The sequence below is a fragment of the Lycorma delicatula genome, chromosome 1, assembly GCF_047948215.1.
Source record: "Lycorma delicatula isolate Av1 chromosome 1, ASM4794821v1, whole genome shotgun sequence".
In the NCBI taxonomy this organism is placed as follows: Eukaryota; Metazoa; Arthropoda; class Insecta; order Hemiptera; family Fulgoridae; genus Lycorma; species Lycorma delicatula.
Genome location: NC_134455.1, coordinates 132667940 through 132683044, shown reverse-complemented (window position 1 = coordinate 132683044; position 15105 = coordinate 132667940). Strand labels below are relative to the sequence as shown.

The 15105-nt window shown below is 31.3% G+C and overlaps 1 protein-coding gene across 1 annotated transcript in view; it reads right to left on the bottom strand.

The window, feature by feature from the left end:
* LOC142322349 (uncharacterized) overlaps window positions 1-15105 on the bottom strand; it is an 88624-nt gene that overhangs the window by 24368 nt on the left and 49151 nt on the right. The window contains exons 9-11 of the mRNA XM_075361330.1: window positions 7640-7847; window positions 4645-4826; window positions 2747-2926 (exon numbers count right to left, since the gene is read on the bottom strand). Of these exons, the coding sequence (XP_075217445.1) occupies window positions 2747-2926; window positions 4645-4826; window positions 7640-7847 (570 nt within the window). The remainder of the gene's footprint in view (window positions 1-2746; window positions 2927-4644; window positions 4827-7639; window positions 7848-15105) is intronic.

Genomic DNA, 15105 nt, shown 5'->3' with positions numbered 1-15105 from the left:
TTTATTTGAATTTTCTTCATGCATCTAATTCAAACTTCTAGCAAGTTCACCATCCTCGCTTAATGAATCATTATCGCTGTCACTTTCATTTTCACTTGCACTATCAGAATCTACACATATAATATAACGTTCTGTCAATGGTTCCATCTATCAGTGGTTCCAGTTTTTCATACACCTTTTTTAATTTTTTATAACAGGTTTTCCAGTCATCTTCATTCATAGAATTAATTTTCTCCATAGTTAATTTTCAACATTTGTGAAAGAAAATGTTGTGTTATGACTCGCCACATGTCGTTTTACGGCTGACCATACCATCTCAATCGGATTCAAATCACGATGGTACGGTGGGAGTCTAAAAATACAATACCCATGTTCTTTCAAAAGTTCTTCCAAGTGATATTTTTGTACTTTAGTTGTATGTGGCTTTACTAATTTATATAACTGTGGTTTCAGCATTTTTGAACTGTATGAAATATGGGTTTCCTCCAGCCAATCAATTACATATTTTCTTCTGGAATTAGAATTTGGCGCTTTATCAATACCTGTATTGTGATAAGGGGCGCTACCAACAATTACTACTGACAATGGTGGAAGATTTGGAATCAATTTTTCACACGCCGATTTCATAAAATTGTCTGCAGGTAGTTGCCACTTTTCATGTTAGTAATGCGATTGGAATAAGACTGATTCTCCTCCAGCAGGAATTACTATTAAACTGTCACCTTTATTAATCAGCACATGAAGTCCAGCAACAATACAATAGACCATGACTTTGTCAATGTAAACTTAAAATGTGTTTCATCCAAATAAACAATTGTAGCATTGCTTTGTCTGTACTTAGACATTGTCTGCAAATAATCAATTCTCTTCCATCTGATATCAGATTTCTCAATTTTTCTGTTTTTTTTTTGTTATTTTCAGTTTTACGCCATTTGAAACCTAACTCTTTCAAAATAACAACAAAAGTTGATTCACTGCCTTTAAAATCAACAGATGGAGTCCTTGCCTTATTTTTTTTAAAGTAGGTAATTCATTCTTCTTTGAATGAAATTCATTAACTGTACTTTTAATTACACCTGAATTATAACTGTCCAGTCCACTGACAGATTTTGAACATCGTTATACTTTTTTGGCGTGCTGAAAGAACACGATTGTGATGGTAATTGAAGAATCATGTTTGTCTTTTTTCTCTTCTGAATTTTTGAACCTTTCTTTCTTTTTCCTGTTTAGTCTCTGGTAATTACCATTCAGATAATTCTTCAGAGGATGAATGAGGATAATATGTATGAGTGTAAATGAAGTGTAAGTGTTGTACAGTCTCAGTTCGACCATTCCTGAGATGTGTGGTTAATTGAAACCCAACCACTAAACTAGGACTTGAACGCTGGAACTCTCAACTTCCAAATCGGCTGATTTCAGAAGACGCATTCACCACTAGATCAACCCGTGGGTGAATTTTTGAACCTGTGTTTTTGATATCCCACAAGCAGCAGCAGTTCTTTCTTTGCATTTTTGAATGCCAATTATATGCTTGTTGTCAGTTTATTTACCTACTTTTAGAGCTTTTTTTTCATAAAATCATAAACATTATTGATAATTTCACATGCTTGACTCCTAAGTTTTTTTCTTAACTACGGATTTAAATTATTCCATAACAAACCACACTAATAACACACAAACAAATACAAAAAATTTGCAAAAAACAAAGAGTAATTATAAAATAATATGATCAAACAAAAACGTTATCCAAATGCCTTCACTGAACACGATATAAACCGATAAACATGATATAGAGTAGACTCTAGTAAAGTTTATTTCTTTACACACACTGTATACTACGAATGACGGATCTAAATATAACTGTGACAAAAAATTTCATTTCTAACTGCATGTATAAATTTTTATAGGCCTATACGTAACACTAATCAGAACATTCAGTCATTGGTTAAGGAATTATTATTGTGTATAAGATTGAGTCATTAAGCATTATTATAGATGTAATCAACTCAAGTGGAAAGAATTGAACACACAACAACATAAATATATTGTGGCCGCCTGTATTGTTTGTAAGTCAAAAAATGACAAAAATAATAATTACGTGCAAAAATAATGCTTTGGAAAACAATAATGTAATGAGATGTCAGCATGTGGCGTCACAAGCTCATAGATTCGCTGGGGCAACTATAGATTTTTATTACACTAAGGGCACTAGATTTTGCAATAAGACTTTATTTTTTACAATTTCTCAAAATAATTTCCACCACACATTACACTCTTCTCCATCCTTTGAAACCAGTCTTTCAAGAAACCCTGTTACCATGTTTCATTAGAGATTTGGGCACACTCATCACCCCAAACCCTTCGGAGGTCATCATTGCTCATAAAATGCTTTCCTTTCTGTCTGTTCTTCACCCTGAGGCATAGTGTGATGTTACTTGGAGCAGATCATGACTGTAGGGAAGGTGCTATAACAGTTTTATTCCAGTGGTAGCCCCAAATACTTGGAGAAAACTTTGGGGCAGTGCCCTGAAGCACTACCTGACTCACCTGTAAAATTATTTCAATAAAAATATAATTTTAAAAAGTTTTCCGTTTTATGAATTTATTTGCATACTAATCTGTAACTAAATGAATAAATCATACAAGATAAGGAGAAATCATAAAAAGGATATATTTAATGAAAATTAAAAAGAAAAGAAAAGATTTTGTTTACGGAAAAAAATATTTTTTTAACTAGCTGTCTTACCATATCTTCAATCTCATCACGTCCTTCTTCATCACTAAGGTAACCATGAGGAACAAATACTTTATTATCCACTTCATATTCATCTTCAGATTCCTTTTCATCTTCAGAACCAGTAAGACTTTCACCAGGTTCTTCCTCTTCCCATTCATCGTCTGAATATATTTCATATTCAAATATTGCCTGAAATAATAAATTGCTTATCTAAAAAAATAAAATTATAAAACTTAGGAGATGAAAGGTAGGTCAATGTTGTAAAATTTTAATTGATGACAGAAATAATTCAATATGTTAAAATTTCATGTTCAATGAGGAGATAAAAAAAATTTAAACACACTATTAACTAATGAAAAAATTACAAACTATCAAAATTTCACTACTTGGAAATTAGTGAATTAATGTATAGATTGTTTGGAAAAATTTTTCAATACAAATATATTAAAGATGCACTAAAAAAATAAAAATAATTTCACTATCATATTAAATCAAGAATAAATGTTCATAATAAACTCATTGATTAAATTCAAATAACATCTTTCCAATAAAAAAGGATGGTGGATTGGTTTGTGTGTGTGCTCATATTTTTATTTTAGCTACTTTTGGCGTACAGCACATCACATGATGTACCGGGTGGCTACATGCAGCGCACGAATGATTCATTTGTTTGAACGATTTATACTTCACAAGTGATTCATTCGTTTGAATGATTTATATTTCTTGATATAAACAATTTATCTGAAATTATATTTGTGTTTTGGGGATAAAAAAAGAAAACATTGGGTTTAGAACAGTTTTAAAAAATTAGGTTTAATTCGGTGGATTTGGATCAATGCTCGGATTGCATGGACTGATGATACAGTGGACCACACGTCCTCTACATCTGTCCCTGATATGAGGTCGAACGTTCACAAGGGAACTTGATAGAATACATTCCTTTCTGGATATCTGTATTAACTGGACTCAATCATGGTAGGATCCCAGGGACTAGGGTTCCGGCTTAGGCACTGGATTGGTTGGATGTAGGTGCATTGGCATCATGCCACGGTTATATTAGTATTGTTTATGATTCAATTTGGAGCTCCCGCTGGTGTGGGTGGCTGTGCCACCAGGGTATGTTAACCCGTGTGACCAGGGGCGCCACGCCCCTGGTCAGGATTGCCACAGTCCTGATTGTGACTTGGTAATGCCATGCGAGACACCATGGTTTGACCAGGTGGGAGTGCGGGGTTTGTCCCCGGCTGCTGTGCGAACCGGAATGAGGTTGTGTTCCCCTTGTTCGGTGATCTAAATTGGTCGACTTATTTGGGTGTAGGTCTGAATTTCTATGTAGCGTAAGACATAATTTGATCGGTAGTGTAGCACTGATTTAACTTTAAACTCGTTTGTTTTCTGAGGCATTCAGTCATGAACGGTGTTGTCAAATCTGTACTAGGCACGGGATTCACGCTTCTAGTAAGTTAGTTTAGGGAATCATGTTTGATTGGACGTGAAAATATCCATTTGAGGCCTACATGAAGGTGAAATTTGTATCTATTTTAGTGATGCAAATGTCTGCCGAGTGGCAAATGACAAATGACTGCATTTACATTGGTGGCATCCCGATCGAGGCCTAGCTGATGACTGTGAGATGTAATCAGTTAGAGGATTTAAAGACGACCAGCAGTAAAGCCTCTCAGGGCTTGGAACAGAGGGGCTGGTGTGGCGACCAGTAATGTCACAAGGTGGGTCTTCCCCCTACAGGGTTGGGATACTACTACAGAATTATTTTAGGCACAATACACACATCTGATTTCTTTTCTCCAGACCCCAAATAAAATAATGGTTAACTTGTACATATTAAGCAACAAAAAGTTAAAAATATTTAAATGGTAAAAACAGTAATTTAAAAAATAATAACTTACATTATCTTTACCAAAAGGTGTCCGAGGGCCGATTACTGAGCTTTTCTTTCGCCAAGTACCCCAATACGGTGGCCTTCTGTTTTCATGAAACTGTAATAGCTTTGCTCTTGGTCTTTGTAATCTTTTCTTTTCACAGTTAGATTTCTTTCCTTCTTTATAATTATTTTCAACAACTTCAGATTCTAAAAAATAAATAAATAAAGACTAACTGTTAGTAATCTACATCCTCCATTTACACACTAACTGAGAAATTTATATATTTATTAGTATTTCGTAGGACGATTGGTGTACGGCCATTTTTAATTGATTTTTAGCACATGCCTTAAAATTTTAAAGCATATCATATGCCTTAAAAATTGAGCATACCTTATAATCAAAAGTAAATGGTTGTACAACTTATAACAGATATTTCAAAACAATACAAACAATCACAATAAAATAAAGCTGAAATAATTAACATAATTTTTAAACAATGGAACTAGAAAACAAGGCAAACCGAATGGAAATTATATGATATGGGAAGCGTTGTCACAGTGTGGAAAAGTGGATTGGGCTAGGGCTTTAATTTTAGTCAGTTCCTAGTTGCTTCACAGTAATTTCTACTGAAGCTGGCTGCCTATATAAAACATTGTACTACGAGTAACATATTTTTTTTTATTGCAGAATTAAATGATATTACTGTTTTTAATTTTCTTGTAGATTGTCACACGCATGCATATACACATTGCAATATGCAGCACATATAATCACATTATTTGTTTTTGGCATTTTTTTGTTTTCAGTCATCTGACTGGTTTGATGCAGCTCTCCAAAATTCCCTATCTAGTGATAGTCGTCTCATTTCGTCCCTATATCCTACATCCCTAACAATTTGTTTTCCATATTCCAAACATTGCCTATCTGCACAATTTTTCTCTTCTACCTGTCCCTCCAATATTAAAGCGACTATTCCAGGATGCCTTAATATGTGGCCTATAAGTCTTTCTCTTCTTTTAACTATATTTTTCCAAATGCTTCTACCTTACCGATTTGTTGCAACACCTCTTGACTTTCCACTTTATCCACCTGTATCATTTTTAACATCTTCTATAACACCGCATTTCAAAAGCTTCTAATCTTTTCTTCTCAGGCACTCCGATCGACCGAGTTTCATTTCCATATAAAGCTACGCTCCACACATGTACTTTCAAAAATGTTTTCCTGATGTTTAAATTAATTTTTGATATAAAAAAATTATATTTCTGAATGAAGGCTCATTTCGCCTGTGCTATTCAGCATTTTATATCGCTCCTGCTTTGTCCATCTTTAGTAATTCTACTTCCCAAATAACAAAATTCCACTACCTCTGTAATCTTTTCTCTTCCTATTTTTATATTCAGTGGTTCATCTACATTATTTCTACTACATATCATAACTTTTGTTTTGTTCTTGTTTATTTTCATGTGGTAGTTCTTACACAGAACTTCACCATGACGTTCATTGTTTCTTCTAAATCCTTTTTACTCTCAGCTAGAATTACTATATCATCAGCAAATCGTAGCATCTTCATCTTTTCACCTTGTACTGTTACTCTGGATCTAAATTTTTCTTTAACTTTATTAACTGCTAGTTCTATGTAAAGATTAAAAAGTAACGGGAATAGGGAACATCCTCATCAGACTCCCTTTATGGCTTCTTTCTTATGTTCTTCTATTATTAGCTGTTGCTGTTTGGTTCCTGTGAATGTTAACAACTGTTCTTCTACCTCTGTACTTGGAACTTTTTGGCATTAGCAGAATTGAAAAGAGCACAGTTTTTATTATGGTTTTTACCATTAATATCTATGCAACATATTTATTTATGTAACCTCAAACGACATATATATAAATTTCTGCTACGCATTGGTTACTTAGAACTAAACACAAAATCAATTACATTTGTTTATCCCTAGTAGAGTTAGTAAAATTCTGATAAGGATGATTTGAACTTTAATTCATATAAAATGATAGTGATACAACTTAATGACTGAGACAAACAAAATTGGGTGATATTATGCTAAAATGTTTTAATTTTCCCTGAAAAGATTTTATTTGTTAATAAGCAAAATTAAAATTATTAATCTGATTTGAATTCACAGTCCACATGCGGCTGAGGAAAATTTTGGAATAAAAGGACTTTTAATTTTAAAGAGAATGGGCAAAGTAGTAACTGTCCATTCTGCTCAGTAAAAAAAAAAAAAACTGTTAACGAATTCCTTGCTCCTAAAGTTCATTGCTATGTGATTGACTTGAACGTGGTTAAAGATATACTTCCAAACTATATAATTTCCAGAGGAGGTCCATATCGAGCATGTTCTCCAGACCTGTTGATATGCAACTATTTTTTCTGAAGTTACCCCGAGAATAGTGTTCATTTATAACCTCAAGGTCTCCATAAAAAAAAGAAATACTAGACAATATGGTACAAGCAGCAATATGAAATCTGTGGGCAAGACTACAACAGTGCATAATAAATTATGGAGGACATTTAACAGATACATTATTTAAAAAATGAAGTTACACCCTCAAATGTCATCATATTTGCTATAAACAATAAACAAATACATAAGCTATTTTTTATATTTTTATTTTAATTTTAAAAATCGATAAGTTGCCATGGTTCACTGTGTATTAAGACATCCTACCACAACCTACCATAAGTTTAAGAATTTTGCTATTTACATAAGAATGTATTTACATTAATGAAGGTGAAAACAGCTACCAAAAGCCAGGAGAGTTTCATGAAAAAAGAATATTTTTAATAGCATGAAATGTAGGGCTAAGTATTAGATACTCTTAATAAAATTTGCATGGAATGTTTTTTATTGATAGCAAAACATTAATTATAAAATATAAAAGAAGAGTAGAAGCAGTCTGAAATTTGGAGTTACAACAGAATTAGGAAAATAAAGTGGGCAATCAAAAGAACAAAATGAAGAAAGTTTTACAATAAAATACCTACAAAAAAAATAAATTACCTATTACAATCACATCATCATCAGTGTCATCTGGTAAAGGCCATGTTTTTGAATTATATAATGGTACGTGTAGATTCGATTTCAATTTTTCTATATATAACCCATCAAAATTACTAGTCTGGTCCCGCAATACATTTTCAAAAGTGGTTTTATTTTCTTTATCTAATATCCGTCTTTGTATTGTAGCTAGCCTCATATCTGCTTTCACCTGAAAAAAAGTTAAACAGAAAATTGTGAATAAATCAATAAATTGATTTTTTAAACTATTTATTAATTTATTCCAAAAGCAACAACAGTCTCGCACCGAATTACAGATATTTTATGACAATTGTATTTTATAATGTATGAAAAATGCCAACCGCGCATGGGAATCAAACCCAGAACTTTCTGGATGAAAGGTAGAGATGCTACCTCTCCATCATGGAGGTCAGCATTTACTTTCCTTGTTTTTATAGCTTATAACAGGGGATAGAGTTTTTATCAAAATTTCATCCAAGTGGATCTTTTTATTTCTTGATACTTTGAAGTCGCTAAGTTCAAAAATATTAAAATTAAAATTATTTATAACCAGATTAGTTGGCCTCTACTTCGCTTAATATCAGTCACAAAAATAAAACACATAAAAAATAAAAAAACACAAAAATAAGAAATGTAATACAATGATGTGTGCAAGACATGACTAATTATTTTTAATTTTTAATAAAACAAAAATTACAAGATGGTAGATAGAAGTGATAGAAGTATTTCAAAGGGTTTTATTTATTTATTTTTCCTAGCTTATCAAAATTTGAAATCACTGGATATAATTAAAATTTAAAGTCTCTAAAAAAATTCATAAAATCCACCTGTACACCTAAAAGTAAAACTAAAAAAATTACTTTTGAGATCTCAATGTTATACTTACAACAAAATTCCAGATCTAGACAGGTGGTAAACCATGACTTTCAATTACAGGTAATAAACCTTCACTCTCAGAAAAAATGTATTAGCGTTATGGAGATTTTTGACATTTTCATACATGATTAAAGGTAGACTAATGCTCCACTTTAAATAACTTTTAAAAGGACATTTACATATAACACTCCTTTTTTTGACTTGATGATATTGCCATATAACCTTGAAAAGCTTGGCATGGGAATGTGGAAATGGAATTTTGTAGCAGATGGAAAAAATGCCATACCTGACTGGGATTCGAACCCAGGACCTCCAAATGAAAAACCAAAATTCTACCCCTCCACCTCGGAGATTAGCGGAAGTTACTTTAAGCAACTTAAGTATACTTTAAGTTACTAATATATATTATGTAGATAATAATGTTGATGACATACAAGGGTAGGGTTACTGATGCACTTGTGCAAGATGGTAAAAGGGGGCCCTACTTAAAATCCAAAATGACAGTTGGAAGCTGTCATATGCCCAGTAACCAAGTAAACTCCATTTAAAGATTTTCAAATAGTTAAAGTAGCTTTTTTATATATGTACAATTGAAGCAGTGTCATCATCCTAGAGGTGAGAGTTTGTTTCATAATTGAGAGGGCTTGTGTTGGAATCTTCATGTAGTTTTTAACTTTTATTTTTTTTCTTACGTACATGTACGCACATGATTTTTTTTTATTATACATCATTTATAATAATATCTAAAAGAATCTGAAAAACTATATGAATTTCATTTTTGCTGATTATTTTACTTGAATATAACAACTATTAACGGAAAAATCTTACACCTGGAGATGAAGGTTACATGGGGAATGAAGGATTAATACATATAAAGCAAACAAATTTTGTTTTATAAAACTTGAAAAAGTTTTAATAAATAAATTAATTTTCTTTCATTATGCCAGTTACAAACCATGGATAGTAATTAAAAAACAAACAAAATATTAATATTTTTGGATCATAACAGACAAGCTGAAAATTAAAATATATTTATTTAAATTTTAAGTTTTATAAAACAAAATCTGGATATTAGGTTAATAATAGTTACACTCAAATAAAATAATAAATAATCAGCAAAAATAAAATTCATTAATTTTTCCAAATTCTTATAAATATTAATATTTGTAAATACTACATAATAAAAAAAATCATCTGATTAGTGTATAATAAGAAAAAAATTAGTTAAAAAAAAAAGAAGGCACTTATAGTCGAATCTGAGACCTCTTGATTATGAGACGAATACTCGTCATCTGGGTGCTGTGACTATTCCTACACAAATAAGTTACTTGAACCACACGTTAATTGGGTCAAGTTGGAAGCTGTCATTTTGGATTTAAGGTAAAAACCCCCTTCCTACCAACCTCCAAAATGCCATCAGTAAAATACTTTTTTTTTCAACATTTTCTAATGTGTATGTTGCAATCTGATCAACTAGTGAACAAACACCCTCCCATTCACAGCCAAATGAGATGAGAATGATATGTATGATATGTAAATGAGGTGCAGTCTTATACAGATTCAGGCTGACCATTTCTGAGACATATGGTTAATTGAACCCCAACCACCAAAGTGCACTGGTATCCACTACCTAATATTCAAATCCAAATAATAGTAACCAGCTTTTACTAGGATTCAAACCACAGAATCTTCAACTATGAAAATCAGCTGTTAAACGACTGATTTGCAAAAAAATAAACAGACCAGCCTGAAGGTAATAAAATACATAGCAACTGAAAATGGTTAAAATAAAAACGACTTTGATTACTTAATAAAAGTCAGTTTAAATAAACTATTACAAAGAATAAACTCACAACATTTTAACAGAGCATAATCATTTGTATATGACTTTCAATTATAATATTACGTATATAAATGTTTCAAGAAATATTTAACTGATTATTATAAAATTTCTTTTAAAACAGGAAAAAAGTTAATAATAAACAGCCTAATTCTAATATTTAAAATAAAACAAGTGTTCATAGAATAGGAAAAGCAAACTTGTAGAAAACTTTAAATAGGAAAGACAAACAGAAATTTTAAAAAATGATTTCTAAAACATTTACAAGCATATAAATATAATAAATAGAATTATAATTGAAATCATCACATTACAGATAAATAAATATCTATACTATTATATAAAGAGAAAGAGGGATCTTTTTGTTCAGAATAAATGAAAAAACTACCCCGATCTATCACTACTAAATTTTTACCCATGTTTCTTGTAATAATAGAGAAGGTTTTTGGATATATTTCATCTAAAAAAAAAATATATAGATGTATGTAGTAGTGGAGGTTTGCTGGTTGAAGCAAAATCTTTAATGAATTGTAAACTGTTAAGTGTTTATCACTATGTGAGCTGGGAGCTGGGTTTGAACTCATTGATTGTTAACATCTAAAAACCAATTTATAGATTTTTTGTTTCATTTCTAGTTTGAAGGCTTAAAGTTGATTTTTGAGTTTTTTGAAACCCTGATTTTTTTTAATTTTTCAGTAACAAATGAAGAAATCAATCCAATTTTTTGCGCGTGTAATCTTCATAGCAATAAACCAATTTCTAGATTTTTGAAATCAACCTTGAAAAGGAATGAAGAAAGGTAAAAAAAGGTTTTGAACTTTGATTGTAAATTTTCCCAATCCCAACTATAGTAAACAAGATATTCGGTAGATTTGGGCTTTAAAATACTCTTCAGATAAAACATTTAACAACTATTTTCGGGTATTTTTAAATTCTGATTTTTTTAAGGGGTGTGAAGGTGGCTCAACCACCACACCCACTGCCACTGTTACTATATGTATGTGTGACTGGCTGCACCTACCTTCAGTTACTTGAATAATAAACAAAAAATAAATTGATTGACTGCTATGGTAAACTCAAGCAACCATATAGCATGGGCAAACTATTATATACAGGGGAACTAGTATATACAGTAAAACCTTCTCAAAACGGAATCTGATAGGACCAAGTAAGAATTCCATTTTGAAGAGGTTTCCAACTTGCAGTTTTTAAAAATTGAGCTAATTGATCATCAGGTCCTGTGCTATGAATTATACAGATGTAAAATAAAGTTACACAAGGATAAACGTCTGAAATAATCCAGAAATTATACTGCATATAGACAACATTAAACACCAATTTTTAAAAACTGTTAATAATTTTTCATTTAAAAGTTACATTTAATTACAAGACATATACTTAGCCTAAAATACAACATGATATATCTAATTAGTTCTAAAAAAAATAAATTTCTAAAATAATCAAGTACAGTGTTCTGTTTCAATAATTTACTCTTGGAACTTTCGTTTAAATAATATTTCTAAAGGTTAACATATTCTGTTGCAAATCATCGCTATTTATACAAATTGCAAATTCTTCCAGCTGTGCGACCTTACCCAGTGCTTTTCCAAAACTGTTAATTTTGTTTTCTGTGTCCACTCCTTGTTTTGAGTTTCAGCCAAGTTTGGAGCCAAGAATATGACGGCATATAATTAGACAAACAACAGTTACAATACTGTATTATAATAATAATCTACTGGATTTATAATTTGCAAATCGTGGGAATGTACAATCTTTGTTTTAATTTCCTTTCCGTCTTATGGGACAAGACTAATATGTAAAATTAAAAGTAAAATCTATATTTATTTTCAGTATCTGTATTGTGGAGTTATCCATCTTGAAGAGATCTATAAAAATATATCGGGACTTGAGAAACTGTATATTTTTTGGAGGTTCTGTTTTGTGCACATATATATATATATATATATATATATGCACACATGAGGGTAAGTCAATTATTATCTGTAATTTAGTTATATTTTTGTTTATGTTGATAGTACTGTTGTGTTGCGTAGATGATGCATGCATGGTTTAATTGTTATGTCTGTGCAGGTTTGATGCTGCTAGGTTAGTTCCGTTTCATAAGTGATGGTAAATAAGACAGTAGTGATGTTCATTTTGAGAAGGACAAACAAACATTCATGATAAACGTAGTGGCCGGCTGTCGTGATAATAGACAATTTGACTGACAAACAAATTTGAGAAACCTGGCATTTCACCACATCGCAATCACCTTTCATGTTTCACGATCTTTGATTTGACATTTTAACTAAAAAACTGAGCTATAAAACAATTAACAAGGAAAAACATTTTGCTGTAGTATATGAATTTTTGCAGCGTTAATGAAAATGAAGGTGATGAATTGTTTGATCTCATTGTTACTACAGATGAATCTTAGATTTCTTATTAAAAAATTGAGACAAAGCGGTGATCAATGTGCTGACAGCATTCATCATCTCTAAGACCAAACAAGATTGTCTAAAGAAGCTTATGGCTACTGTTTTTTGGGGACAGAAAAGGTGTCTTGCTTATTGAATTTAGCGATCGCAGAAATACTGTGAATACTGATACACATATTGTGAAATGTTAAAAAATCCTAGAAGAGCTATAAAAAACAAATAACGTGGAATGCAATCCCACAGGATTTTGTTTTTGCATGATAATGCCCAGCCATACAGCAAATCAGACAGTAACGCGATTGGAAAAATTTCACTGGAAAATCTTCAATCTCTGACTTACCTCCCAGTGATTTTTTTTTTCTTTACCTTAAATAGTAAGTTGCATCACAAAGGTCTAATGATGACTTCAAATTGAAGAATGTTATTATGCATGGTTTAAGACACCAATGATAGAATTTCTTGAAGAGAAAGAAACGCTATATAAAATGTGTTGAAGTTGATGCCAGCTATGTAGAAAAGTAGTAAATAAATGCAGTTTTTAAGCATAAGAAAAATTGTTCATATATTTCACTTCTGTTTTTACTTCAAAACACTTTATTAAATAAAACCTCATAAGATAAAAAGAGAATAAAATGAAAAGTTTAAATAAAAATAAATGAAAACAATACTTTAGAAGTTGCAGAATTTTACTTTGTTAATAAAATTACAAAGAATGGAAAAAATAAATGAAATACGAAGGCCAACTTATACACACAAGAATGTTTGTGCAGAAAAGTAATCTGCTGGTATCAAACCCATCTTAGTGAAAAAAATCCTTAAAAAATATTTAACTCAAAGTCCTTATTTTAACAATTAAAATGTATCTTATACTATTTTTCAACATAATACACAGTGATACTATAACATAAGTAAAATCTAAAGATGGGTCCTTCCTACAATCTGCCCTCTACTTGCCTCCTCTACACCACTCCAATGGTGTGGCATGCAGAACAAGTGCTACAGGTTGCCACAAAAGTAATACGTTGTGCTATTTAAAAAGAATTTTCATAACTAACTAACCACATCAAAGAAAATAATAACATTATAGCCTATAATAAATAACAACTCATTTCATACACTTTTATTACGTCATTGTTACTGTTTATTTATAGCAAAACCTTAGTTTAACATACTTGAAAAAAAAAGTACTTTCAAGAAATAAATAAATAACCACACATACATCTTGAACAAAATATTCGGCATAAATAATTTCATTCGTTATAAATTACCAGAACGTATTTCATTACTATAATAGTCATAATTAGATATGTTGCAAGTCATAGCAAATTTATTGATGTGACTTTTGGAATACACTACTTTGACTGCTAGTGTGAGGAGAAGTTACTGAGTGATGTAAAGAGCAGTGGAGGGGATACCATAGTGTACTATGGACCACCCTTCAGATATTACATATACTGTAAGAATTTCTGAAGTTAGGAAAAGAGCTTAATAAATCCTTTTATTGACAAACTTTACTAATTATTCCTTGAACCATTCAATTACAGCTTGTGGAGGTTATAATTAGATTGTATGCATTCTCAATACAAAAATTCCTTTAATTTTGGAAAAAATGAAAGTAATATGGTACCATAACTATACTGAACAGTAGTCCAGGAACTTTAGCAAGAAAAAAAACGTTACTATGGAATAGACACACCCATTTAAGGAGCCTACACCCTCCTTCACCAACAATTCTATATAACACTAATTTACTTTCATTTTTAAAATTTACATTAAACCTTTCTACACTGATATTCTTCACTTGGGGCAGTGGATCAATTAGAGGAATTTTTTCTGATCCTATTAATATCAATGATGACACATGAGCATTCAGATCTGGCTTCATCAGGTACATTTATTGTCACTATTAAACAGCCATCTCCCCCACTTTTGCATTGTTCATCAAACTTTCTCCATACATTTTTACCCCAGCTGCTCATTAATTTCATTGGGTAATGTTTTTTTCTATTTGGAAAATGAATCGCTCACAATCATCTTGATTGACGATCGACAAGATTAATATTCTGCTTAGAAGGTTTGTGATGATGCCATCACAAACAAGGCACATTTCCTACCAGTTAGCATTCCAAATTGTCAACTTGTGTTGCTATATGTAAACACATCTTACTTTAAAAGACGATCATAAAAGTTCTGTTGAGGTTCAGGAATTGATACTTAATAAAAAGGCACAAAGAAGTGCATTAAACCAATCAAATAAACAAAAATAAAAAGATTAATGGGTGATTGTTTATGGA